This window comes from Poecilia reticulata, chromosome 16 (genome assembly GCF_904066995.2).
Source record: "Poecilia reticulata chromosome 16, P_reticulata-male-v2, whole genome shotgun sequence".
Taxonomy (NCBI): domain Eukaryota; kingdom Metazoa; phylum Chordata; class Actinopteri; order Cyprinodontiformes; family Poeciliidae; genus Poecilia; species Poecilia reticulata.
In genome coordinates, this window is record NC_088845.1 from 937,509 (window position 1) to 964,780 (window position 27,272).

General features: G+C 50.0%; 1 protein-coding gene across 5 annotated transcripts; it reads left to right on the forward strand.

Moving 5' to 3' along the window:
* Positions 1–466: 466 nt before the first annotated feature.
* On the forward strand, positions 467–22,591 carry gon4lb (gon-4 like b). Of its 5 annotated transcripts, XM_017309677.2 has the most exons (31): positions 467–491; positions 658–771; positions 3,927–4,044; positions 4,161–4,303; positions 4,374–4,448; positions 4,762–4,812; positions 4,894–4,932; positions 10,320–10,415; positions 10,592–10,690; positions 13,278–13,409; positions 13,484–13,712; positions 14,810–14,911; positions 14,981–15,021; positions 15,119–15,201; positions 15,607–15,865; positions 16,063–16,149; positions 16,307–16,493; positions 16,574–16,724; positions 16,804–16,954; positions 17,030–17,146; positions 17,220–18,059; positions 18,132–18,351; positions 18,441–18,589; positions 18,946–19,143; positions 19,467–19,610; positions 19,695–19,994; positions 20,485–20,568; positions 21,635–21,755; positions 21,829–22,114; positions 22,194–22,296; positions 22,375–22,591. In XM_017309677.2, exons 3-31 carry the CDS (start codon positions 3,927–3,929, stop codon positions 22,486–22,488), a joined length of 4,719 nt encoding a protein of 1,572 aa, XP_017165166.2. In that variant the 5' UTR covers positions 467–491; positions 658–771; the 3' UTR covers positions 22,489–22,591. The 5 variants fall into 5 exon arrangements, with proteins under 5 accessions (XP_017165166.2, XP_017165167.2, XP_017165168.2 ...); XM_017309678.2 differs by lacking the exon at positions 467–491 and having other exon boundaries at positions 683–771; positions 3,912–4,044; XM_017309679.2 differs by lacking the exons at positions 467–491; positions 658–771 and having other exon boundaries at positions 15,125–15,201.
* Positions 22,592–27,272: the final 4,681 nt, after the last annotated feature.

Genomic DNA, 27,272 nt, shown 5'->3' on the forward strand with positions numbered 1-27,272 from the left:
TCATGGGTTGTCAGAAATGGGCAGCAGGTGAGTTGGTGACGAGACGCCCAACAGGTGAGACCTTCCGATTGTTCAATCAGTCATATTCCAGCTGGTTTTGGTTTGGGTCTGGACCCAGGTTCTGGTACTGGTCCAAGTGTTGGGTTTGGGCCCAAAGGGTTCTGTGCGGACGTTGTTTCAGTGACTGATTGGCTTTGAAGGTTCCTACTTGTTTCTGCCTGATCCGAGACAATCTGAGTGTTTCTGGAGAACCGACCCATTCAAAGATGGCAACTTCTGAGGAAATGGACCCTGCAGGAAGCTGAGGACACAAACATCCTGTTAGCTACAGACAGATGTGACGTCATCAGGAGGTGGGGCAGAAAACTGAACCAGGAGCACTTACTAAGTTCAGCAGCTTCATCTGCTGAAGGATTCTACTCCAGAACCTCTGAACCAGTAGTGACGCTGCAGTACTGAAGGGTTCTGATAGGAACATCTGGACCGACCAGGTATCTAATGCATAATTAAGCTGATTAGGTGAGGAGGAGATTGTTCCAGTTATGATCCGTAGTGGTTTTTCAGTTGCAAAAATCTGAACAGAAGTTGGTAATATGGAAAATCGATCAGATTCAAACATTTTAAATGTTTTTTGTTTTCCTTTATTTGTACTTGCAGTTCCATCCTCTAGCCGAAAGGTGGAGGTGATGTTCCCCAACTGCTTTTCCTATTTGCTAATGAAGAAGAAGCTAACATGACGGAGTAACCGAAACTGAGGAGCTCTGTTACGCAGTGAGTTTTGTTCGGCTGTCGGCCCAGTTCGGGCTCAGTGGGTCCGGTTCGAGTTACATCTTTTATTTGTTATGGTGTCGCCAAACGAAACACGTCCAGCGCATGCTCAGTGGGCAACCCGCTGCACGTTAGCTTAGCCATGTTAGCTCCGGTGTTTCAGCTCCACTGAGGTTGGATGGCTGCAGTGAAGCCGGGATCAAAACAACAACAACAAATATGTAGTTTGCCTCCTGAGGCTGATGTTGAAAAAGATCTGGCTGAAAACCTGGAGTTAAATCATTAAACGGTTCTCGGATGGAAACAACGCGGTAAAATGTGTCGGCAGAGATAAATATCCTCCGTTCTCATTTATACCAGGACCAATCAACCCTGAACACCGGCTTCAACTAAACTGGCACGAACTGAACCGAAACAGCCTGAAAGGATCTGTACTCTGTGCTGAACATGGTAAAAAAACCAAAAAAACAAAACTATAACAGCTCAAAGATAATGACACGGCTAAGCACACAATAATTAGAAATTCAATACAAAACACAATAAAAGGACTCTGTTAAACAGACAAAATCAATACCAATAAATTGATTGGTGATGAAGTTAATATTTATAAAGACCCAGAAAGCTCAGCTGGATCAGAACCATCCAGATCTGGTTCTACAGTTTCATCCAGTGCTGCCTCATTTACTCACGATAAAGTAAATCACTATGGGGGGATTTTCCTGCCATAACCCAAAAGCACACATGTTCAGTCTGAAAGCAGGATTTAATACTTTTGTTCTCAAAATGTTTAATACTTTTGCTTATATTTTTATTTTGGAAGCAGGACCTCATGTCTTTATTCTCAAAACTTGTTCATCGCGTCACACTCAGGTCCGGTCCCAGTGCTCAGCGCCCTAGACCAGTGTGGACCCAGTCAGTCACATCAGGGTTCAGGGCTGGGACAGAACCAGGGACAGAACCAGGGACAGAACCAGGGACAGAACCAGGGACAGAACCATGGACAGAACCATGGACACAGAACCATGGACAGAACCAGGGACAGAACCATGGACAGAACCAGGGACACAGAACCTGGGACGGAACCAGGGACAGAACCATGGACAGAACCAGGGACACAGAACCTGGGACAGAACCATGGACAGAACCAGGGACACAGAACCTGGGACAGAACCAGGGACAGAACCATGGACAGAACCATGGACACAGAACCATGGACAGAACCAGGGACAGAACCATGGACAGAACCAGGGACACAGAACCTGGGACGGAACCAGGGACAGAACCATGGACAGAACCAGGGACACAGAACCTGGGACAGAACCATGGACAGAACCATGGATAGAACCATGGACACAGAACCAGGGACAGAACCAGGGACAGAACCAGGGTCAGAACCAGGGACAGAACCATGGACACAGAACCAGGGACAGAACCATGGACAGAACCATGGACACAGAACCAGGGACAGAACCAGGGACAGAACCAGGGTCAGAACCAGGGACAGAACCATGGACAGAACCAGGGACAGAACCATGAACAGAACCAGGGACAGAACCATGGACAGACCGGCCCTGGGTCGTGACGTCACATCCAAAATGGCGGACTGGTCACTGTTTACATTCTGCTGCTAAAAAAACAAAACGGATGATTTTAAATGTACAGTTAAGGTATTTTTGTTTTGTTGTGACTTGTTGAATACAGAAAATTCAATATAATCCCACATGTTCATCAGAACAGACATTATTTCAATACTTTTGAAAATATTCTGTTTTTTGCGACAGACAGCTCGTCTGTGAACTTTGCCATGTTTCCAAGATATTACACATTAAAATACATTAATATTTAATTTATCAGTCTGCCAATTGACTATTAGAGACAGTATTTTTACCCATAAACCATCTGTTTTATGCAGCTAAAAGTTAGTTTGGTATAAAGTGGAGCTAATAACAAAGATCAGGTTAAGGACAAACATACGGCAAATATATAAAAAATAATAAAAATGTCTGATGCTACATTTGAAAAATTTCTTCTTTTTCTGCTCCGTTTATCATATCAAACTTTTTATTACTAATGTGCCATGTTATGATATTTTTCTTTTAATTTTCTATAAAGATGGAAAAAACAAAACATTGCAATAAATCCGCCTTTTAACTCTAAACGTCACATGCAGCAATGAATTGTGGGTAATACACTTCACGTAAGGGCAGAATAGGACCCAAAATGGGCGGGGCGAAGGGCGGATGTGGAAAATGTGGGACACAATACGACCTTTAATCATCAACATGACGCAGAGGGAGAGGACCGGGCCTCAGTCCCTGCTCGCTTTTGGAACAGCCTTTTGGAACAGTTGCCTAGCAACCTGTCAGCCAATAGAATGAAAATGTTGTACTGGGTACGTTTGTTTCCTTCTAGCGGGTGAGCCTGTGTGGCTGCTATTGATTGTAGTAACCTGTGCCACCCACTGAATGTAAGGAGCTGGTTGGATGAACGAACTCCCGCCTAAGATCAGTAGCTGTTAGCGACCAGTATAACTGTTAGCGACCAGTATAACTGCTAGCGACCAGTAGCTGTTAGCGACCAGTAACTGTTAGCGACCAGTAACTGTTAGCGACCAGTAGCTCTGTTGGCGGATGTGTAGTGTACTACGTAGCAGAAAGCTGACGTCCTCCATGTTTGGTCAGTGAGCAGAGGGTCCAAGCAGAGACTAAGATCAAACTTGACATCAGCCTGATAATATCAGACGGCAGGTATTGCTCCACGCAGCCCTTTGAGACGTGGATATTACACACACTGCTGTTGCCATGGTGACGGGATATATTGGGCAGCACCAGCGACCCGTCCTTTGGATCCAAACCAATCACTGATCAGCTCTAAACTGAGTGAAACAGAACAAAAAGGTTTATGTTTTTTCTCCAAATCTGATTTCTCTGAAGCGGTACCGGTACCAGGCCCCCTGAGGGCGGTACCGGTACCGGGCCCCCTGAGGGCGGTACCGGTACCGGGCCCCCTGAGGGCGGTACTGGTACCGGGCCCCCTGAGGGCGGTACCGGTACCGGGCCCCCTGAGGGCGGTACTGGTACCGGGCCCCCTGAGGGCGGTACCGGTACCGGGCCCCCTGAACTCCTCCTCATCAATAAGTAAAGCTCTCTGCGTTACAGATGGCTCAGGGACGTCCAGCTGAAGACACTCTCTGTCCTTTGGATATCAAATCAACGAAGACCAGTAGAGACGTGGCGAATGGCGGGTCAGAGGAAGAGGAAGCAGCACCTGGCTCAGGTAAGCTTTCACCCAGCTGGAGGGGGGCCGGGTCATGATGTCGGGGTCACAGACAGGGCAATGCCTGTGGTGGGCAGAGCCAGTCGCTCACACCTTGTTTTCTGTCTCGTATTCAGGCCAGGTGGAGCCGACCAGGGACTTGGTTGCTATGGAAGCCAGTGAGTGCAGCGATGTGGAGCTGGGACAGCTGGACCTGGACCTGGACAGGAAGTCCAGACAGCACAACCTGACGTCCAGGAACGTGCGAGCCATCCTACACGTGAGTAACCCAGGTAAACCAGAAGGTGACGTGTTCTGGGCTCGGTGTAACACGGCTTGATCTTCTACAGGAGGTGATAACACACGAACACGTGGTCGCCATGATGAAGGCTACCATCAGAGACACCCAGGACCTGCCCATGTTTGTGAGTTCTGATTGGCTAACAGGCTGTGGAGTCATCAGACTCGATGCTTTACAGTGAAGAGATTACAGTAGAAGGTTCTGGTTCTGGGAACAGCAGGGGAACGGGTTCCTGAACTCATGGTCAGTCTGTGACTCTAGCCGACTGGAACCGTTTCTGAACGGAATGGTTCTGCAGCAGTGGATGGAGATGATCCAAACCTTCAGTAAATCGGATCAGAACCCATTCTAGATTTGCTTCTGTTGAAGGACCCAGAACATTCTGCAGTAAACCCTGATTCTGGTTCTGAATGTTGTATATGGTTCTTTTCCCCTAGGAGACCAAGATGACCCGGTCCAGACTGAAGCAGGCTGTTCAGCAGGGACAGGTTGGTACTGGATCAGAACCAGCTGAGCAGAACCAGCTGAGCAGAACCAGCATGTTGATCTGTCTGTCTGTCTGTTTGTAGAGTCTCAACTGGACCCTGCCGGCTCCAAACCTGTCCAAGGTAAACCCAGCCTTCTCTGTACCTGTAAATTGATGCTGCTGCTGGTTTTTCTGTGCTTGGTTCGGGTCTCGGTGCTGCTGGAGCCGGGTTGGTGACCTGAGGTCCGATCTTTTATAAATTCTTATTGTTCTAATGAAAAGTATAATTTAAGAACAGTTGAGATCAGACAGTGAGACAAAACATCATCAGTCTGTGAGTTTTGATGCAGATTCAGGGGAAACAAGAACTGATGAAGTTTTTTATGAAAGCCTTGATGAGGGTTTCCAGAAACATCCGGGGCCTCGTGTATCAAACCCTGCGCAGTTTTCACACTAAAACTTGGACTAGGACAAATTTAGAGAAGTGCGGCGCACAAAACAACCCAGATGTATGAAGCCGTGCTGCAGTCAGACCTGCTGCAGCAGCGGAGCCTCCAGGTCAGACCTGCTGCAGCAGCAGAGCCTCCGGGTCGGACCTGCTGCAGCAGCAGAGCCTCCAGGTCGGACCTGCTGCAGCAGCAGAGCCTCCAGGTCGGACCTGCTGCAGCAGCAGAGCCTCCAGGTCAGACCTGCTGCAGCCTCCAGGTCAGACCTGCTGCAGCGTCCGGGTCAGACCTGCTGCAGCAGCAGAGCGTCCAGGTCAGACCTGCTGCAGCCTCCGGGTCAGACCTGCTGCAGCCTCCGGGTCAGACCTGCTGCAGCCTCCGGGTCAGACCTGCTGCAGCCTCCGGGTCAGACCTGCTGCAGCAGCAGAGCGTCCAGGTCGGACCTGCTGCAGCGTCCGGGTCAGACCTGCTGCAGCGTCCAGGTCAGACCTGCTGCAGCGTCCGGGTCAGACCTGCTGCAGCGTCCAGGTCAGACCTGCTGCAGCAGCAGAGCCTCCAGGTCGGACCTGCTGCAGCGTCCAGGTCAGACCTGCTGCAGCAGCAGAGCCTCCAGGTCAGACCTGCTGCAGCCTCCGGGTCAGACCTGCTGCAGCCTCCGGGTCAGACCTGCTGCAGCCTCCGGGTCAGACCTGCTGCAGCCTCCGGGTCAGACCTGCTGCAGCAGCAGAGCGTCCAGGTCAGACCTGCTGCAGCAGCAGAGCGTCCAGGTCGGACCTGCTGCAGCGTCCGGGTCAGACCTGCTGCAGCAGCAGAGCGTCCAGGTCAGACCTGCTGCAGCGTCCAGGTCAGACCTGCTGCAGCGTCCGGGTCAGACCTGCTGCAGCGTCCGGGTCAGACCTGCTGCAGCGTCCGGGTCAGACCTGCTGCAGCAGCAGAGCCTCCAGGTCAGACCTGCTGCAGCGTCCGGGTCAGACCTGCTGCAGCAGCAGAGCCTCCAGGTCAGACCTGCTGCAGCAGCAGAGCCTCCAGGTCAGACCTGCTGCAGCGTCCGGGTCAGACCTGCTGCAGCAGCAGAGCCTCCAGGTCAGACCTGCTGCAGCGTCCGGGTCAGACCTGCTGCAGCCTCCGGGTCAGACCTGCTGCAGCAGCAGAGCGTCCAGGTCAGACCTGCTGCAGCAGCAGAGCCTCCAGGTCAGACCTGCTGCAGCAGCAGAGCCTCCAGGTCAGACCTGCTGCAGCGTCCGGGTCAGACCTGCTGCAGCAGCAGAGCCTCCAGGTCAGACCTGCTGCAGCGTCCGGGTCAGACCTGCTGCAGCCTCCGGGTCAGACCTGCTGCAGCAGCAGAGCGTCCAGGTCAGACCTGCTGCAGCAGCAGAGCGTCCAGGTCGGACCTGCTGCAGCGTCCGGGTCAGACCTGCTGCAGCCTCCGGGTCAGACCTGCTGCAGCAGCAGAGCGTCCAGGTCGGACCTGCTGCAGCGTCCGGGTCAGACCTGCTGCAGCGTCCAGGTCAGACCTGCTGCAGCGTCCGGGTCAGACCTGCTGCAGCGTCCAGGTCAGACCTGCTGCAGCAGCAGAGCCTCCAGGCCGGACCTGCTGCAGCGTCCCGGTCAGACCTGCTGCAGCAGCAGAGCCTCCAGGTCAGACCTGCTGCAGCCTCCGGGTCAGACCTGCTGCAGCCTCCGGGTCAGACCTGCTGCAGCCTCTGGGTCAGACCTGCTGCAGCAGCAGAGCGTCCAGGTCAGACCTGCTGCAGCAGCAGAGCGTCCAGGTCGGACCTGCTGCAGCGTCCGGGTCAGACCTGCTGCAGCAGCAGAGCGTCCAGGTCAGACCTGCTGCAGCGTCCAGGTCAGACCTGCTGCAGCGTCCGGGTCAGACCTGCTGCAGCGTCCGGGTCAGACCTGCTGCAGCGTCCGGGTCAGACCTGCTGCAGCAGCAGAGCCTCCAGGTCAGACCTGCTGCAGCGTCCGGGTCAGACCTGCTGCAGCAGCAGAGCCTCCAGGTCAGACCTGCTGCAGCAGCAGAGCCTCCAGGTCAGACCTGCTGCAGCGTCCGGGTCAGACCTGCTGCAGCAGCAGAGCCTCCAGGTCAGACCTGCTGCAGCGTCCGGGTCAGACCTGCTGCAGCCTCCGGGTCAGACCTGCTGCAGCAGCAGAGCGTCCAGGTCAGACCTGCTGCAGCAGCAGAGCCTCCAGGTCAGACCTGCTGCAGCAGCAGAGCCTCCAGGTCAGACCTGCTGCAGCGTCCGGGTCAGACCTGCTGCAGCAGCAGAGCCTCCAGGTCAGACCTGCTGCAGCGTCCGGGTCAGACCTGCTGCAGCCTCCGGGTCAGACCTGCTGCAGCAGCAGAGCGTCCAGGTCAGACCTGCTGCAGCAGCAGAGCGTCCAGGTCGGACCTGCTGCAGCGTCCGGGTCAGACCTGCTGCAGCAGCAGAGCGTCCGGGTCAGACCTGCTGCAGCGTCCGGGTCAGACCTGCTGCAGCGTCCGGGTCAGACCTGCTGCAGCGTCCGGGTCAGACCTGCTGCAGCGTCCGGGTCAGACCTGCTGCAGCAGCAGAGCCTCCAGGTCAGACCTGCTGCAGCAGCAGAGCCTCCAGGTCGGACCTGCTGCAGCAGCAGAGCCTCCAGGTCGGACCTGCTGCAGCGTCCAGGTCAGACCTGCTGCAGCAGCAGAGCCTCCAGGTCAGACCTGCTGCAGCGTCCGGGTCAGACCTGCTGCAGCAGCAGAGCCTCCAGGTCAGACCTGCTGCAGCAGCAGAGCCTCCAGGTCGGACCTGCTGCAGCAGCAGAGCCTCCAGGTCAGACCTGCTGCAGCAGCAGAGCCTCCAGGTCGGACCTGCTGCAGCGTCCAGGTCAGACCTGCTGCAGCAGCAGAGCCTCCAGGTCAGACCTGCTGCAGCGTCCGGGTCAGACCTGCTGCAGCAGCAGAGCCTCCAGGTCAGACCTGCTGCAGCAGCAGAGCCTCCAGGTCGGACCTGCTGCAGCAGCAGAGCCTCCAGGTCGGACCTGCTGCAGCAGCAGAGCCTCCAGGTCGGACCTGCTGCAGCAGCAGAGCCTCCAGGTCGGACCTGCTGCAGCAGCAGAGCCTCCAGGTCGGACCTGCTGCAGCGTCCAGGTCAGACCTGCTGCAGCAGCAGAGCCTCCAGGTCGGACCTGCTGCAGCGTCCAGGTCAGACCTGCTGCAGCAGCAGAGCCTCCAGCTGGATTACAGACCAGAGAGGCTCTGAGTGGGAATCTGGACGTTTGTCCTGCAGACAGGAATCAGCAGCAGGAGCTTCATGTACAGAGATGCTTTCTGTCCATAAGGCAGCTGGACCGGTACCGGTACCGCAGCTGGACCGGTACCGGTACCGCTGGGCTCTGCTCAGATCCAGGATGATCAGTCTGGATGGATCTAAAGCTGATCAACCATCAGATCCATCTGATCAGTGATCAATCCTCCATCAGAGCTCCTCAGGTAGCGGCTCACCTGGACCAGCTGCTGCTGGACCTGATCAGAACCGAACCTGGTGGGTCCATCTGCTGACCAGCTGTTTTCTCTGCAGTCAGAATGAAATGAGTTTCACCTTCATGGAGTTTATTTTCTCTGTTTTTCAGCTTATTGAGGATAAATGTGGTTCAGTTTCATCGTTTAAAATATTAAAATCATCATTTTGATGCTTCCTGGTCTAAATCACTGAATCGGGTTTCTGTGGATTCAACACCTGGAATGTGGGTTTTTGAAGAGCCTCTGTTTGAAAACAGTTTCTTCTCGTCACAGCTCCTCTCATCTGGTACGCTGAGATCTAGGATGAGTGGAGCTGTGTCACCTGATGAAGCTGCCTGTGGACAGTCTGATGGACAGTCTGATGGACAGTCTGATGGACAGTCTGATGGACAGTCTGATGGACAGTCTGATGGAGAGTCTTCAGATCCGATCCAACAGACTCGCATTAAGATTAAAGAAGAAACATGTGCATCTCTGCCAGTTTGCATCAGAGCGTTGGCTGTTAACAGTATCTGACCAATGGGATGATGAGTTCATTCCTTCCCTGATCGTCTCCTGCAGCGGATCAGTGGCGGATGAGCCAGGATTGTTGTTTTCTCTCCTTTGGGCTGTTTTGAAGGCCTGAGGAAGAAAGTTTAGTATCATGTCTGTGTGAAGGTGCTGAATTTACGCTCTGGCGGAAGTGAGGGTTTCGAAGTGGCTTGAGTCTTTTGACTCCAGTTCTACCCCAGGCTGTTGGCGGTTCCTGTACAAACCCCTGTTGAGAAACGGGGGGGTGACCCCCAGTGGAGGGTTGTGCATGGGGCTACAGACGGGTATCTGGCTCACCTTCATCCTGGCGTTGGTGTTTCCTGTTGTTATTGTTCTGAAGATGAAACTTTATCTCATTTATTTGTTGAATGTTGAAGATTGAAGCCTGTTTTTGTTCTTCTAGATCATTTGTTTGGTGGGTTTGATGAACAGTTTTCTAACTGTGTTTCTATTTCCAGTATTGTGCCAGAAAGAAATCTGTTCACATTCTTTAGAATTTTATTTCTGGGACTGCAAAACTGGCCACATGGTTATGGAGGAGAAGCAAAAAGAATCAAACAGATGATGCTGGTGTTTTATGTCAGACTGATGATCGTTAGGATTCCTGTGGAGTTTTTTAAGCTGACAGATTATTGATGTCTCTGTCAGGAAGTGGAGTATTAATGATGTTTCGTGTACATTGGATGAGGCATCTTTAGTTTTTCCTTTGAGTTAATATTAATGTTTTGTTTGACATAAGGAGGGAGAAATAAAGGCATTTTAAACTCAAACTCTCTCTACCCGTCTCTCTCTCTCTACCCGTCTCTCTCTCTCTACCCGTCTCTCTCTCTACCCGCCTCTCTCTCTCTCTCTCTCTACCCGTCTCTCTCTCTCTACTCGTCTCTCTCTCTCTACCCGTCTCTCTCTCTCCCCGCCTCTCTCTCTCTCTCTCTCTCCCCGTCTCTCTCTCTCTACTCGTCTCTCTCTCTCTACCTGTCTCTCTCTCTCTACCCGTCTCTCTCTCTCTCTCTCTCTACCTGTCTCTCTCTCTCTACCCGTCTCTCTCTCTCTCTACCCGTCTCTCTGCAGCCTCCTCAGTTTGTTGACATTGACCTTGAGGAAGATGAAGACTCCTCTGATGAAGAGTACTGTCCTGATGAAGAGGAGGAGGACACAACTGAGGAGGTGAGTGAGTCTGTCAGCGCCTCTCCTCTATATTATGGGATGGAGAGTTAGGGGTTGCCATGGTACCACAGTAATTAGGGCTGAAAGGTCATTTACAGTCAATGACTGTCAAGTGTAACCATAACAACAGATCAAACAGTTTCCATGGCGATGGGTTACTAACATCCTTTATGCAGATGTTTCTCAGTGACGCCGACAGCCTCGCCTCGCCTCCCAGAATGCACCTGTGCTCTCCACCTGAACATCTGGACCAGGAGATCCGGGAACCTCAGGAGGTACTATGACCTCTGACCCCTGACCTGCTGTCCCGTATTTTGCAGGTCACTTGCATCGATTGACTGTTTAACAATTGTGGGAGTTTTTAATGTCCAAGTTGAGAAATCTGAAGGCACAGAGGCAAAAAGCTGAGATGTAACTGATGATGATGATGATGATGCTCAGTCATCCTGTCTGATCGTTTCTATCGCTGCCAATAATTTATCTGTCAGCTCAGACAAACGGCTGCTGTCACAAACACAGCAGTTAGTAGTTATACTCTTCCTCCTCGCCTTTCATCTGTAACCATGGAGATGAGCTGGTAGATCATTCCCACTCTAACATTTCAGATACAATCGTTCCCATTGAAGTGAAGGTTGTGTCTCCATGGAGAAATCCACACGTCTGCTGTAGGGTCAAAGTTGCCATCTTTATTATGAAACCTACGAATAAAGACTGTAGCTGTTGCTGAGAAACAATCATTTTTCTTCCTGTTGCTCATTGTCACCAGGTCCATTAATGTCGTGTGTAAAAGTGAGACCACAAAGACGGCAGTAACAATATGAGTGAATCGTGTCGAAACATTGAATCTACGTTGGAACCTGAAACGAAATTGAAAGTGGTCGTTTGAACCATAACTGACTCTATATCAGTGTTGATTCAACCATCATCTGAATGTGGATCAAACGTTTTACTAAGTTTATCAGCTGTCCGTGTTTCTAATTTCAAACTGGTTCCTGAACCCACAGAGCTCTCCTGACCTCTGACCTCTGACCCAGGGGATCAAACAGCAGATTTGATTATGAAAATTAGCAAACGTTTCATATAATATCTTCAAATTCTTATAAAACAGACATGTGTAGCTTCAATACCAAAAATCTGTTACACTTTATATTTTCTGATTAGTTTTCTACTTTGGCCTTCAGATGAATATATGACTTTTACCGTGTTAAGACTATGATCTACTATCACCCTGACCCTACTGCATAGACTAACTTTAATCAAATCGTGATTATTATATCTAAGAAAAATGTTCTACTGATTAAGTCATGTATTCATTAAATCTAAATCTAATTTAAATTAAGGCAGACTCAAAACAATCTAATGTTCCAACATTCACTAAAGTTAAACATCATTAAAATTAACATAATTAAACTAATATTTCCAACACTTTGAAGACTAAAATATGGAAACGTTCTTTACACAAATCATAAAGACATGAACGATTTGAGGCTTTATTTGCCACATTGATAGAATCCAGACTGAAACACCTGAAATGGATTTTCAGAGAAAATGATAAAAATATGAAAATTAATCTGCACATCCACATAAAATGCAGTAGCAGCCAAACAACACATGCAGAAAAAATGACTCAATTTAAACACTCAACGATAAAAGCCTAAAAGAAATTATAGATCAGTGAATCTCCTCTTCCTGCTGTCTGGATATCTGACCCACCGCTTTCTTTCAGAAATCCAGCCTTCAGTGATCGGATCAGAACACTCGGCTCGGATCAGGTGTTTTAGACACAGCAGGTATCAAACTGGTGGAATTGGTCTGGATGAATCTCAGCCCATCTCCAACCTCCGTTCATCAGCAGCGTCACTGGACAATCAGTTAACCAGCCGCTTTCAGTCTGGTCTCCATGGTTACCGCAGCACTGGGACTGGCCTAGTCAAAGTCTTCATTGGCATCCATATAAACACAGACGGTAGAAGAACCACAGAGCTTGTTCTGGTTCTGGTCATGCCACTGAACCAACTGGAGAACTGGGTCGGACTCTCCTGTCCAGAAAACTGGTTCCAGACTGGGTTTTCTGTTTCAATAGGAAACGTCCCATCAAGAGGTCAGAGGTCACATGTGGGGCTCCCCAAGGCTCTAGTCTAGGACCCTCTGATACAATATCTATAAGCTCCCACTGGCTCAGGTTACAGCAGGAAATAAGATCAGTTACCATGACGACGCAGATGATACACAGCTCAAGTTATATCACCAGGTGACCTTTGACCCCATCCATCACTGAACAGAGATTAGAGAAATGTGTGGATGAGACGAAACTCTAGATCTGTAGATCTGGAGTCAATTTCAGTTGTTCCTGCTGGATACCAGAGATCAGTCTGACCTCTGACCTCTGACCTCTGACCTGACCCTTCAGAGCCACTTAAAGATGGTTCCAAAGTCAGCCTTCTACCAGCTCCAGTTCTACACCACCCAGTTCTATAGTCCTTCACTGAGAGACTTTAAACTGCTGGTAGTTAAGAAATCACTGATCTGCTGCTGGATCAACCTGCTGGTTCTGGTTCTGGTTCTGCTCTTCATCAGAACTGGAACTAAACACGGAGAAGCTTCTATGCACCACAGATCTAGAATAAGCTAACAGCCAAAAGCCTGAGTTCCTTTAAATCCAATGATCAATAATCTGATGTGTAACAATTTGAAAATGTGATGTTTCAGTTGTTTGCTGTTTCTCTCACTTTGTATGTTTGTGTTTTTATATTGTGAAGTTCTTTGAACGGCCTTGTTGCTGAAATGTGATGCACAAATAAACTTGATTGGTTGCAGTTAAATTTATGTAAGGTCATACTTGACCTCCGACCTTTTGTCCAGAGTGTTGCAGGTCAGGTGACAGACCAGGTGAGCAGCTCCTCCGGTGATGGTTCCTCTGACAGTTCTTTCCTAGAGAGGCTAAACGCTGTGGAGGCGGAGCTAGACTGTAGCTCCGCCTACCCCTATGACCAGGTAACATCTCACCTGCCTCTTTGTCTCGGAGCTCCCTTCTGCCCTTCTGCCTCTCACCCGCCTCGCTCTCTCAGCCTCTGGACAGGAAGCCAGTGGCCGATGAAGAGGATGGCGGTGATGAAGGCTGCCTGGCATTCCGGACACGCTCCAAGCTTCCTCTGGTCAACGTTCCTCTGGACCGCCTAGAGGCGGAGCTTCTGCCCCCCGACATCACCGCCGACATGTACGACCAGAGCCCCGCCCAGCTGGAGGACCGTCATTGGACCGAGTGGCTGCAGGGTCTCCTGGCGCCTAGTCCGGAAGGTCAGAGGTCATGGTATCTTTGAGGGTTCCTCAGTGACGCAGTATTGGGCAGAGTCTGCTGTAGCCGTACCTTTCTAGCACCCCCGCCGTCACCTGGTCGCAGGACGTTTTGTTTTCACACCCAGATGCTGCGAGCTGAGCTCTAGCGAATCGGTTCCCCATCCATGCGTGCAGAGGCGGTCCCAGCCTGTTTGGCGCCCTGGGCGAGCCATCTTTCTAAAATGTTTGCCCCCAGGAGCGCTCCTGGGCTACGTTCTTCTGCTGGTCGCCTTAGGGTCAGAAACTGTTCACACACAAGTCTGACTGCGATTTGACAGCCGAGGGAGGCAGAGGGAAGAAGTGGGAGAGGTGCGGGGGTGGGCTGGGAGGCGCTGACGCCACACCCCACAAAATGCCGCCCCGGGCAGTTGCCTATGTCGCCCATATCAGAAACCGCCGCTGCATGTGTGGAACTAAAAGCTGTCCGATAGTTTTCAAAGTGTGCAGCTGAACGGCATTTTCTCCACATCCAAACAGAAGCTGCAGTCAGTGCTCCACTGAAGGCCGTTGCTGTTAGCTGGGCTTTCGTTTCATCAGCTGCCTTCGTCTGGTTCTGATCGGGTCACCATGCTGTCAGCTCCCAACAACTTTAAAATCCATCAGTAGACGGTGGCGGCCATCTTTACTTAAATAAGCAGGGGGCTCCTGGGTGATGGCTACGTTCTTCTAATGGTCACTTTTGGGTTGGAAACTGTTCACACACAAGTCTGACTGTGGTCGCATTTAATCAGTAAATCTGATTTTAGCACGAAGAGAGAATGAAACTGATGATGTCATCCCGACCGTCCAGGAGCCTTTAGGTCGGTCTCAGTTCTGATGGAAACATCTGAACCTTTGCGGGTTCGATTGTCTGAATTTTCAGGTGACCTGAGGAGATGTTCTGTCAGAAATCTTCTGTACTCTGCAAACGGTTGCCTTATCTGCCTGAAGGTGTTGCTCACAGCAGTGGACAGAGTGGGACATGTCCTCGGTGGACGACTGTAGGGACGATGTGTGGAACCTGTACCAGACTGGATGGTTGACGATCCGTCCCTTTAACTCCATCTTGCTGCTTTCAGAGGAAGCTGATGATGACGATGACCCAGAGTACAACTTCCTGGAAGACCTGGATGAGCCGGACCGGGAGGACTACCGGACGGACCGAGCCGTCCAGATCACCAGTAGGTGTTCAGGGTGGGGTGGTGCTGTGAATCGGTTGGTCTCCATCTGAACTCTGTCTTCTGTTCCAGAGAAGGAGGTCAACGAGCTGCTGGAGGAACTCTTTGACACGGTGTGTTTTTCTGGTTTCCTTGCTCTGGTTCTGGAGAACATGCAGAGTGGACCTTGGTCCCGTCCAGATGTTGCTTTGACTGGTTTGTCCTCTGTAGCTGCAGGAGGAAGAGCTTCCAGCTGAGGAGGAGGAGCAGGAAGTCCCATCAGTGCCCAAGTTTAACGTCCCACAGGTTTTACGGTGAGCTTCAGCTTGAGGAGAGGACAGTTCCTCCTGAATGTCTGAGGTGGTGGCGAACTGCCAGAAGGTCCAATTGGGTCGGATCTGTTGGTGGGTCCTCCTGTTGGGACGGTCCGGCAGAGCAGTGCTGGCACCGTTTGGGTCAGGAGGAATAGAAATGTCCTCTGTTGATTCTCTGACTAAAGATGCCAAGAGAAGAGCTCAGCAAAGAGGAGAACATCCTGATGCCTCAGGTTCTAGCGGGTCTGTTTTCCCCAGAACCCGGGTTCACAAGTCGGTTTGCTGACTTTATTTCCATCAGTTTCAGCCCCGGGTTGATCAGATCCGATCCAGCCTGAAGCCGATGGTGTTTTAGTTTAGATCAGACACTTCTGAAGAGCTTCATTGTTTTGTTGCCGTCTTTAGCTTTGAGGCTCCGTTAGCCGGCATGCTGACGGAGCGGCGGCAGACGGTTCGGAAACAGTACGAAGCCGTGCAGCAGAGGAGAGCTCTGCAGGACACCACCAACCATCCCAGGACCACCAAGGGTCTACCCGGCCCTCCACTCATCGTCCTGGGAAACCTGACTGGTCCCGCCCTCCGATTAAGCCCCGCCCCCAAGACAGGTCCCTCCTTCCGATTGGACCACACCCAGAAACTGCAGCTGCAGCAGCAGGTGCAACAGGTACGTCTTCTAAAACCATCAAAGTTTAACTCCTCAGTGGACCGGGTCCGTGGTTCCTCTGGGGTTGGTTCTGTTTCATTTCCATTGGTAATCATGGGAAAAAATGGACCAGAAGTGATGAGAACCAGAATCATGTTAAGTTGCGAAGCAGAGCAGAACTTTATGGACCCTAACCCTCTGATGGTTCTGTCCTTCAGCACGTCCAGCTACTGACTCAGGTCCACCTGCTGAGCCGCCGAGTCCACGCCCTGAACCACGAGGCACACCTGACCAAACGCTACCTGGTGAGTGTAGTGGACCTGTAAGGCAGGATTCAGGGCCCTGATGTCTTAATGTCTCTGTGTCCAGGACGGTCCTGTCTCTGTCCCTCACGATGTCTCCCGTCAGGTTAGACCATGTTTCAGTGGAGCGGATCACATCAGTACTCATTTCGTCCTGCAGGAGGAGTTGCAGCAGTTTGCTGGTTGTCATGACGACCTCTGTCCCCCCAGCCACTTCAGAGCGTGTAACCTGCAGGGGGCGCTGGACCTTTTGCGGGAGGTGGATCAGAGACGGCCCAGTCTGCCCTGCGGTTCTGGTTCTGGAGCCTCCAGGCGGCTGCTACCCACCATGACTCCCACCACCAGCAGTAAGACTCAAGTCTCGGTTCTGACCGCTCAGCTACAGTTCCAGTTCTTGGGTGTCATTTCTGGTTCTGGTCCGATTCAGGTCACGCTTTCCCGCTGCTGCCCACCGACGCCGCCTGGCTGTTCGCCACTCGACCCGTCTTCCTGTACCCAGAGCTACTTCCTGTCTGCAGCTTGGACCCCGCCCTGCTCAGCAGACACCAACGCAGAGTCTACACCGCCGGAGAGGACGGGTAACGATTAGAGTGGGTCACAGGTCAGAGCGGGTTTCAGCGGGTCCTGTAACCCTCTTCCCATGATGGCTTGCTGCAGGCTGGCGGTTCTGGGTCTGAAGCACTTCCAGGGGGCGCTGAAGGCTGACCAGCTGATCAGCTCCTTCCTGCTGTGCAGGAGCTGCTCTGACTTCAGGAGGCGGATCCGGGAGATGAGCGGCCCCAGAGCGCCGCGGGACGGCGTGATCAAGGTGATGTTGTTACGCCTGTGTGATGTCACCAAGGAATGATGACAACACAGGTCTCTGATGTTGCATTTCCTCCAGGTGTTTGTGACGCAAGGCGTTGTTCCCCCGCTGCCCGTCGCCTGCAGCAGGGTCTGTCCAGGCAACCAGCACCCCCCAGTGGACAGAGACACTTCCACCATGCCCAGATGGCTGAAGGTCAGAGGTCACCCGCTAGCCAGTTGTACCTTTCTGTAGCTAGCAGCTCACCTGTGATGGTTGTCCCCTGTAGAACAGCCAATCGATCATCCAGAGGACCAGGAGAGGCACCGGCCCGTACCCCCCGTCGCTCCCCCCTGGCGTCGCCCTCAGGCTCCACCCCTCCTATGGCAGGAAGTCCCAGGTGTCCCGCCGCACCCAGCGCCGCCTCTTCACGCTGGCCCATAATGCATCTCTGCTGCCGCTCGCCAAAGCCCCAGCAGGGCAGCCAATCAGCCGCAGCAGAACGCTCCCATTGGCTGCCCCTCGTCCAAGCCCCTCCCTCTCCCTGCGTCAGGACGTCCAACAGAAATCAGCCCCCACGATGGTCTGCTCAGCAGCAGCCCAGCAGCTGTGGACCCTTTCCTCTTCCTCCCAGCATGCCGCGGGGCCCGACGTACTCCGACCAATCAGACAGCAGGAACCAGAGAGCTGTGTCCATCCTCCAGAGGAAGACAAGAGCAATTCTTCATCATCACTGAGTCCGTTCTCGTCCAGCGCAGGAGACGAAGAGGAGGAAGAGGAGGTCTGGTCAAAGATGGCAGTCGGTCTAAAAGGAGGAGGAAGAGGAGGAAGAGGAGGAGCGGTGCAGGGGGGGCGGCAGGAGAGGACAGCGGACGAGGGAGAGCAGGAGGAGCTGGACGGAGATGGGGAGGAAGAGGAGGATGATGAGGATGGGGGACGAGAGGGCAGGGGGGGGGAGAGAGAGGACAATGGGGACAAGGATCGTCGTGGCGACGACGAGGAAGAGGAGGAAGAGGATGACGAAGAGGAAGAGGAAGAAGACTTCGACGACCTAACCCAAGACGAGGACGAGGAGGAAGTGATGTCATCAGCGTCTGAGGAGTCCGTCCTGTCGGTTCCTGAGTTACAGGTGAGGGCAGAGGTCGGTGGGTCGGCGACCACTTCGGCCGTGTTGTCATGACAACAGCGGTGTCCCCCACAGGAGACAATGAAACAGCTGACCTGGCTGGCGGCAGAGCGGCGGCTCTGCGACGGAGACTCGGAGGACGACCCGTCCTCACAGGAGGACGAGGACGAGGAGGACGATGAGGCGAAGGGGGAGGAGCCAGCAAAGGGGCGGAGCTTCCAGACCAGCCTGGACAAGGATATGCCATCCGGAGACAAGACACCCCGAGGACGGCGGGGTGCGGGGCGGGGACGAGGTGAGACCGTCCGCAGGGACGACTGCGCTGGACGGTACGAGACCCCCGACCTCACCGGCCATGTTGTCTCTGTCCCTGTCTGTCCTCAGGCCGCAGCCGTCCGCTGCGCAGCTTGGCGAGGACGCGTCTCAGTAAGGACGCGTCCAAGCTGTCCCTGCTGTATGACGAGAAACTGCTGGACAATGACCCGCTGAGGGACAGCAAGGACGCGGCGTTCGCCCAGAGCTACCTGAACAGGGTGGGTGGCCCAATCCGACACCTGGATTAAATCTGAAGTGCTGCTCTCTGATTGGTCAGTTATCCAGCTGCTGTTACCACCTGCAAGCTGCAGCAGGAAGTTTTACAGATTAACTCATTACTGTTTTAATAATGTAAATATTTTTTCATTTAAAAACTAAAATGTTAGCAGAATAAGTAGCGTAAACCTGAGCTGGAGCCGCTAGACCGGCCTTTCAGCCAACTGACCAGCAGTAGGCAGGGGAGGGGTTGCCATTAAAATTATTTAAGCCTTTTCTGCGACTAATTTGAACCAGAACTTTGCAGGACCGCGTTGCTGCTGGTCCAGACCGCTCTCTGTGATGTCATGCTGTCCAGGTGCTCGAGGCGCTGCAGGACTCACCTGAGCAGGTGCAGGAGTTCGTTTCTCTGCTCGGCGAGTTTGAACAGGCAGGAGACGGACAGGAAGTGACCAGTCTGTTCAGGAAGCTGCGCTGCGTCCTGGGAGAACACACGGACCTGCTGCGGGACTTTGCTGCATTCCTGCATCCTGAGCAGGCGCTGCAGTGCGGGCTGGTGAGTGCCTGCAGTACCTGGTTCCACCCACAGAGGGCAGCACTGAGACAGAATCAGGCAGGAATGAAGAAATGTAAAATGTCAGAATTGGCACAGAAACATAAAGATAAAGACAAATTACAACTTAATTTAGATTTAACAGCTTTTGATCTTTCATTTTTCTGAGGAAAATTTTACATTCGATTTACATTCAGTTTTTTAAAATACAAAGCAGCTTTTAGCAGAGCTTTGGATGCTAAATTATTAAAACTTAATAAATATCACTACATTGAAAGAGCTTGATGTCTCTGATCTACCTGGTTCTGGTTCTGGTTCCGGTCCAGTTGGAGGAGCAGCAGGCGTTCGAGCGGAGCAGGCGTTTCCTGCGGCAACTTGAGATCAGCTTCGGAGACAATCCGACTCATTACCACAAGATCATCCGAGCCCTGCAGACCGGACCCGACCTCAGCCCGGCCCACATCCAGGAGGTACATGAGCTTCTGGTTCCGCTCACATGGTTCCACTCTGGTCCTGGTTCCGGTCCGGTTCCATAATCCTAACCTTCCTCCCAGCTGAAGGTCCAGATGGCGGCGCTGCTCAGAGGCCACACCCACCTACAGGCTGAATTCTGGGTATTCTTTGACGACCTGCGGCCACCAGCGGCTCGGCCCGAACAGTTCGAAGAGGCTCACCTGCCGGAGGAAGGAGACGGCGCGGAGGGAGGCGGAGCCAACGGCCAGGTGTCGCGAGGCGGAGACGGCTTCGAGGAAGTGACGCTGCCGGACCTGGAGGAGGAAGAGGAGGGGCATAAAATCCCACCAATAAGGAGCCGGCGCCAGAGGAGGAAAATGGAGTCTCACCGCAGCTACAAGGTGCCTGGTGATGTCACAGAGACCGAAGGCTGTGATTGGCCTTCAAAAACAGCCTGATTTTAATTTATAAAACTTGAATCTGCTGCTGACGTTAGCAAAGATTAAACTTCCTCCCAAGAGTCTGAGTTAGAGGATCGGTGCCCCCTAGTGGACAGGAGGAGTTTAGAAACAGCTTCAGGGTGGAGCAGCACTGCCTGCTGCGCCACATGCCTGCAGAGGCTGCTGCTCCACCCTGAAGGCAGGTGGCGCCACCAGGAGGCAGAAAATAATCAGCATTAGTCAGCCAGCCATGAAACAGCAGGAGAAGAAGATTGTTAGAGGCTCAGAGACGGACAAAACCCAAGCTGCTGATTGGTTGTTGGAGATGATGATGATCCAGTGACTTCATCATCATCATCATTCTACCATAGAACCCCTGAGGGTGATGATGATGATGGTGCAGAGTCTTCATCATCAGCAGGTTGTGTTTAAAGGCTGTTTGTGTTTGCAGGGCTCTGATTGGCTCTGCCTCTGTCACGATGCATCGATCAGCCGACATCGGAGGAAACGATGCTCTCGTTGCCATGACAACAAGGTCTGAGTCCTTTACACTGTTACAGGACTTTTAGCTAAAATTAGTTTAATTAAATTTTAAATATTTTCTCTTATTTGTCATCAGCTGGGGATCAATAAAGGTTCTCAGATCGAGTTCTGCTGGTTTAGCGTCTTATGTTTCCGTTCCGCACGTAAATATGTCACGAACAAAGTCCGTGACGTCAAGTCTCTGTTCTGTTTAAAACGTTATTCAGCTGAGTGACCACTAGAGGGCGGCTCTGACCTGAGTCCTGCCTCTAAGGAACGTTTCAGAGAGCATCAAATATGGTGGCAGTAGAGCTGCTGATGAAGATGATGAAGATGAAGATGTTTGTCAGACTAAGTCATGTTCCTGATTGATCAATGGAAACTGATCAATGCATTGGCCTGTCGCAATAAATAAGATGGTCAATTAAAATAAGCTCAATAATTTACATTTGCAGTTTTTACTTTTTCTCTTTTCTCCCTTTTTACCAAAAATTGGATGATAAAGTCTTCATTGTGTTGCTTTTATTTTGAAGGATGATGTTGTTTACAGAGGCTTCATAATTGATTTCATGAGTTTTTTTTCTGTTGTTTATTTTTGATATTTTAATCGACTTCCAGTTCCAGTGTAAAGTGGCTAAAAAACCAGAACGCTGCTGCTGGCGTTCTGACTAAAACCAGGAAGATGGAGACGCCACCCAGTTCCACAGTAAACTGCTGGTAGTTTATAAATTACTGAATGGATTAAAAAGCTGCTGCTGGATCAACCTGCTGGTTCAGAACCAGAACCAAACATGGAAAAGCAGCATTCAGCTTCTACGCACCACAGATCTGGAACAAACTTCCAGAAAACTGAAAAGTGCTGAAACCCTGAGCTCCTTTCAGGCTGACGGCCTCAGCCTGGTCGGAGTTTGATCATTGTATCTGATGTTGATTATTCTGGTCTGGCTTTCTTTCACTCCGTTTTTCCTCTGTGACGTTTTCATCCTGTGACCTTTAACCTCTGAGCCGTACTCTAGCGGCGCTCAGGTGACGTCTGGCAGGTGAGGGTGAAACTGACCCACCTGTCTGCTGCCTCCCAGACCTCTCCAGGTGTGTCCAGAGCTCTGAAGAGTTTGGATCCGCTCTACGCCCAGATAGGCTCCGCCCCCGACCCGCCAGGTGACACACAGCTGAAGGGGGGTCCCGGCAGCCCCCGGCCAGGTGAGTGATGTCACTTCCTGTTCGGCCTGATCCTGACCCAGGTGTGTTCTGACCTTATCAGTTGGGTCAACAGATCAGAGTGGTGCATCATGGGAAAGTTTTCCTATGACTGGTGAGAAGGAGGAGGAAGAGGAGCAGCTAAATGACGAAGAGCAGGAGAGCCCCACCGTGAAGAGGAGGAGAGAGGAAGAGCTCCGACCGCCGGCTGCCTTCATCACCGCCGACACCTCCTCTTCCTCAGTCGCTCCCATCTGTTCGTCCTCTTCCTCGCCTCGGCCCAGCCTTCCTCCTGACCTCCCCGTTTGTGCCAAGAACATTTCTCTGACTGCGAGTGGAGAGAAGGTGATCCTCTGGACCAGGTGAGGCTCCAGTTAGGCTCCGCCCCCGTTTGGCTCCGCCTCCTCAGATATTTTCTCAGTAATTCTTGTTTTTCTTCAGGGAAGCGGATCGTGTCATATTGACAATGTGTCAGCAGGAAGGAGCCAATCAGAATGCTTTTCAGGCCATTTCTAATCTGCTTGGCAACAAAACTCCCAGTGAGGTAATTCGCTGTTATTTCCATGCAGCTCTCTGATTGGCCAGTCAGTTTTCAGACTTTGACCCTTTGACCTCTTCTCAGGTGTCTCAGAGGTTTAGGGATTTGATGCGATTGTTTCGGACTGCAGCTCGTCACGCCACCCCAGAAGAAGAAGCTCTGCCCACTGACCCAACAGCCAATGAAACTGCAGACTGACCAATCAGAGCAGTTCTTGAAGGATCAGTCTGTGAATCTGAATATTTAGGTTTTGCTTTTATCAAATTGATGTTTTCGTAACAATAAATAACTTTTTGTAAAAGCGTGGTGTGAATTTGCTTACTCTGATTGTAGACGACCACAAATTCTTTATTATGGATGAAATGACCTTTTAAAGGTTAATGTTGAGGTTGCAATGCATTGTGGGTAGCAGAAGGAGATGGGAACAACGTTTAGGGACCGGCGCCGTTCTGTTCCCCCGGTTCTCGGTTTGTAATTTGGACTTTCCAGGAAGCTGCTAATCCATAAATGAGCAGTTTGTAGACACAGTGCATCACCAAAGTTAGTACACCCCTCACATTGCTGCAGATATTTAAGTACATGACATTGACAACACTGACAAAAAGACACTTTGACACAATGAGAAGTCGTCTGTGTGCAGCTTATATGACTAAATTTATTCTTCCCTTGAAATAACTAGATGCAGACATTAATGTAAACCATCGTCAACAAGAGTCCAAACAGCACGGCTCGTCATTTTCCCTCCAAAATGTCATGTGACTAGTTGGTGTTACTCGGCCTCAGGTGTGCATAGCAGCAGGTGTGTTCAGTTTTGTAGAGCAGCTCTCTGCCCTACTGGTCACTGAAGTCCAACATGGCAAAGACCTCTGAGGACCCTAAAAGATGAATTGTTGCGCCACATGAAGACGGCCAAGGCTGCAGGAGGATTGCTGACCCCCTGAACTGACCTGGAGCCCAGTGGCCAAGATCATCCAGCACCTTCAGCTGGGTCCACTCAGAACGGACCTCATGTTGGTCGTCCAAAGAAGCTCAGCGTCACGTCCAGATGCTGTCTTTGAAAGGTAGGTGGAGGGGTTCTGTCAGCACTGCTGCAGAGATTGAAGAGGTCGGAGGTCAGCCTCAGTGCTCAGACCAAACGCCACACACTACAGCAACTGGGTCTGCATGGCTGTCACCTGTTGGTGGGAAAGCCAGAGTCTGGGGCTGCATGAGGGCAGCAGGTGTTGGGGTCACATTTCATGAACTCCAATACAGTGAAACACTGAAGCAGAGACTGACCCCCTCTGGACACTGGACCTTCAGAGCAGCAGCATGATAACGACCCCAAACACACGACCAGGCTGAGCGAGACGGAGCCGCCGAGCATGTCTGCAGACCTCAACCCAATAGAACATCTTCATCCTCAAGAGGAAGAGGAGGAGAGCCACGTCTTGACCAGCTCTGTGATGTCATCATGGAGGAGTGGAAGAGCATCCAGTGAAGCTCTGGTGACTCCAGGCCCAGGAGGGTTCGGGCAGTTTGGGTCAATAATGGTGGCTAATCAAAATACTGACACTTGAGGAACTTTCTTTGAGGGGTGTACTCACTTTTGTTGCCAGAGGTTTAGACATTAATGGCTGTACATACAGTTATTTTGAAGGAAGAATAAAATTTCAGGTACATTTTTTTAGTAATTTTTTTCATTTCTCTAATTTTAATATTTTTTGTCAGTCTTTGAAAAGCTTCATCTTCATCTTGAGACTGAGCTGCACTTGACAGATGATCAGGGACAGCAGCTGATTTTGATGTGATTGAGGATCTTTTGCAAACAGGGAAGGGTTAGGGTTAGGGTTAGGGTTAGGGTAAACAAACTTTAAATTCTGTCGCCGAAGGCGACAGAATTTATGATGCACAGTCCATCACTGCACCCCAGTCCCTCCGAACCCCGGCTCCGGTTTAGATTAAATTATCATTACAAAGGAGAAACAGTTAAAGGAATGAGAGGTTCAAAGATTAGGTTGTTATGATGGGAATTAAAGGTTAGGATGAGGCAATAGGGGTCAAAGAGGTTAGGGTAAGGTTAAATAATTTGGGTAAGGTTAAATAGAAAGCAAGTTCTAGAAATGTAGAATAGTATGCAGTTGGAAAGTCATAATGGGTCAAATTGACATATGAAAATAATAATACCTTTAGGTTGGTAAAAAATATATTAATTAAACTTTTCATTAAGGCCTCTAGGATGTCTAGTATCTAGTTTAGAGATCCAAAGTTTTTCAGCTGTTCGCCGTTGACCCACTGTCCATCTAAGATCAGCTTGTATTACAGTGGCAGAGACAGACTCCCAACCATGAGAAATAAAATGTTGAACTAAATGTGTTTGTGTTTTTCTTTTTCTGAGGATATTATATTTGTGTTGAGCAAACCTTACTAGTATAGTGTTTTTAGTTTCTCCTACATATTGCATTCCACATTTCTTACAAGTTATCAGATAAACACAATTTTTCGAGTATGGATTGCCTTCATATTTGGATAAGAATACCTTTTTATTATAGAAACTGCGCAGCCATTTAAGGTGCTGGAAAAACTGTCCTCTCCTTTTGGTTCTGGGTTGAACCAAAGGTGGGATTTTAGCCTTAATTAAGTAATCTCCCAGATTCTTGTTTCTTCTAAAAGCTCCAATAACTCTGTAATCCCTCAACATTTGGGTTTCCTGGACCAGCTTTTGAAAGTTGTCCTTAATGACCTTGGTCAATTTGGTTGCCTGTGGAGAAAACGTGGTAACAAAAGGCAACAGGGGGGAGACGTCAATAGGTTTTGTTTTCAAAAACGATTTAAAACATTTTCTTAAAAAAGAGCGACAGTACCCCCTGTTGGCCAAAGCGGAAAATAAGGTTTTGGTGGCTTCTTTAAAATCAGTTTCTTGAGTACAGATTCTGTGGAATCTTAACAGTTGGGATTTAATAAGTCCTGCAAAAGTGTGTTTGGGGTGAAAACTTGTCTTAAATAATAAAGCATGAGTGTCTGTTGGTTTGAAGAAGACTTTTATGTCCAGAATATGATTTTTATGGAAATTTGGACCTTTGAATGTTGTCGTATCTAAAAAGTCAATGGCATTTCTATTAATGTTTGATTTTAATTTTATAGATGCATTATGACTGTTCAAGGTCACCAAGAATTCCTCAAACTCTGTCTCAGAATGCGACCATATTCCCCAAATGTCGTCTAAGAATCTAAAGTAACAACCGGGTTTTTTGGAGCATTTTTCTAGAGCAGAAGTCTCCCATTGGGCCATAAAAATATTTGCGTACGCTGGTGCGAACTTTTTGCCCATGGCCGTACCTTTAATTTGAAGAAAAAATTCCTTGTTGAACTCAAAATCGTTCCTGGTGAGGTTAATTTCTAATAACTGCAAAAGCTCTTTTTCCGGTCTTTTTTTATCTGGAAACTTTCTGAAAATCTGTTTCACCGCTTCTATTCCTTCCTTGATGTCTATGTTTGTATACAGACTGTCAATATCCAATGAAAAAAGGAAAGATTCTTCTGGAACAACCAATTTTTTAACCTTTTCCACAAAATCATACGTGTCCTTAATGTAGCTGTCATGTTTTGTGGATAAGGGGTTCAGAAAATAATCCAAGTATTCTGCTGTGTAGTAAGTTTCACTATCACAGTCAGAAACTATGGGCCGCCCTGGTGGTGTTATGAATGGAACTGACCAGCTGGCAGGATCTTTATGGATTTTTGGAAGCATGTAAAAGAGTCTCGCCCTCGGTTCTTTGGAACCTAATAGATATCTTTTTTGTTTGATATTAATGAATTTCTTTATATATAAATTATTAATTATTTTTTCCACCATTGAAACAGTTTCTAAATAAATTGGTTTTTCTAATTTGGAATAATATTTCTTGTCATTAAGTTGTCTATATCCCTCTTCTAAATATTTATCCCTATCAAATATTACTATCGCACTCCCTTTATCGGCTGGCTTTAAAATAATGTCCTTATTATGGTTAAGTTCTTGTAAAGCTTTAATTTCCTCTGAAGTGAGATTAGATTTTATATTAATTGGATAAAAGTGATTTGAAAAGAATTTCTGATCAGCCTTGATCAGGTTAAGCGTTTGGGGTGGAAGTTGGCCCATAGAGGGCGTCCAATCTGATTTTAGTGTAAATGGCTGAGGCTCTGATTCAGGTTTATCTTTATAATATAATGCTAGTTTTATTCTTCTGTGATATTGTTGCATGTCAAATTCGCCTTGTAGCCTTAATTTTTTACTATACTCTGTAGTTGGAATGAAATTTAGACCTTTATTGAGTAAACTGTATTGCGCATCCGAAAGTGTGAATGAATTGGAAAGATTAACAACACTTTTCATCCCCTCCCGTTGTAACGGGCTTATGGGGATGTTTAGTTTACATAATCACTCCAATGTTTGAGCATGTGAATTGCCGTGGTTCTTGTCCAATGGACATGATCTCTTTCTGTGTTGAACTGGTCATCTGGTAGAACCGGAATGTGGTCCTCCAGGCCTCCAATGAAGTTGTTAAGATGTTGTAACATGCCTTTTTCTCTGTCAGGAAGATGTGTAGAGAAGTTGACCATCGGAATGAAGATTCTTGCTTCCGGGAAGTAGTCCTGGGCTGCCTGCAGCGTTCTTTTCAGTTCCGCCACCGGTGTCCTCTTGTCCCTCTGTGACCTGTTACACAACCCAAAAGAAAGAACAAGCTTCTCCACCGTTACATCAGTCGTGGCCTTATCAAGAATAGTCTCTGCATGACACCATTTTGCCCCTGGGAAACTGTCAATCTGGACATTTTTAGTTGCAAAAGATGGCATTCTCGCCACATTTGAGTCCCCCATAATCAAGTTTTTCTTTTTGATATGGAGACTCCAGTCCTGAAACTTTCTCGGTGTGTTGGCGTGTTTAGTTGGTGTGTAGATCTGTAGTTCAGGTGAAGCAGTGGGCTCTTCTTCTATAGTCTCCACCTGTAGTTGTGTCTGGA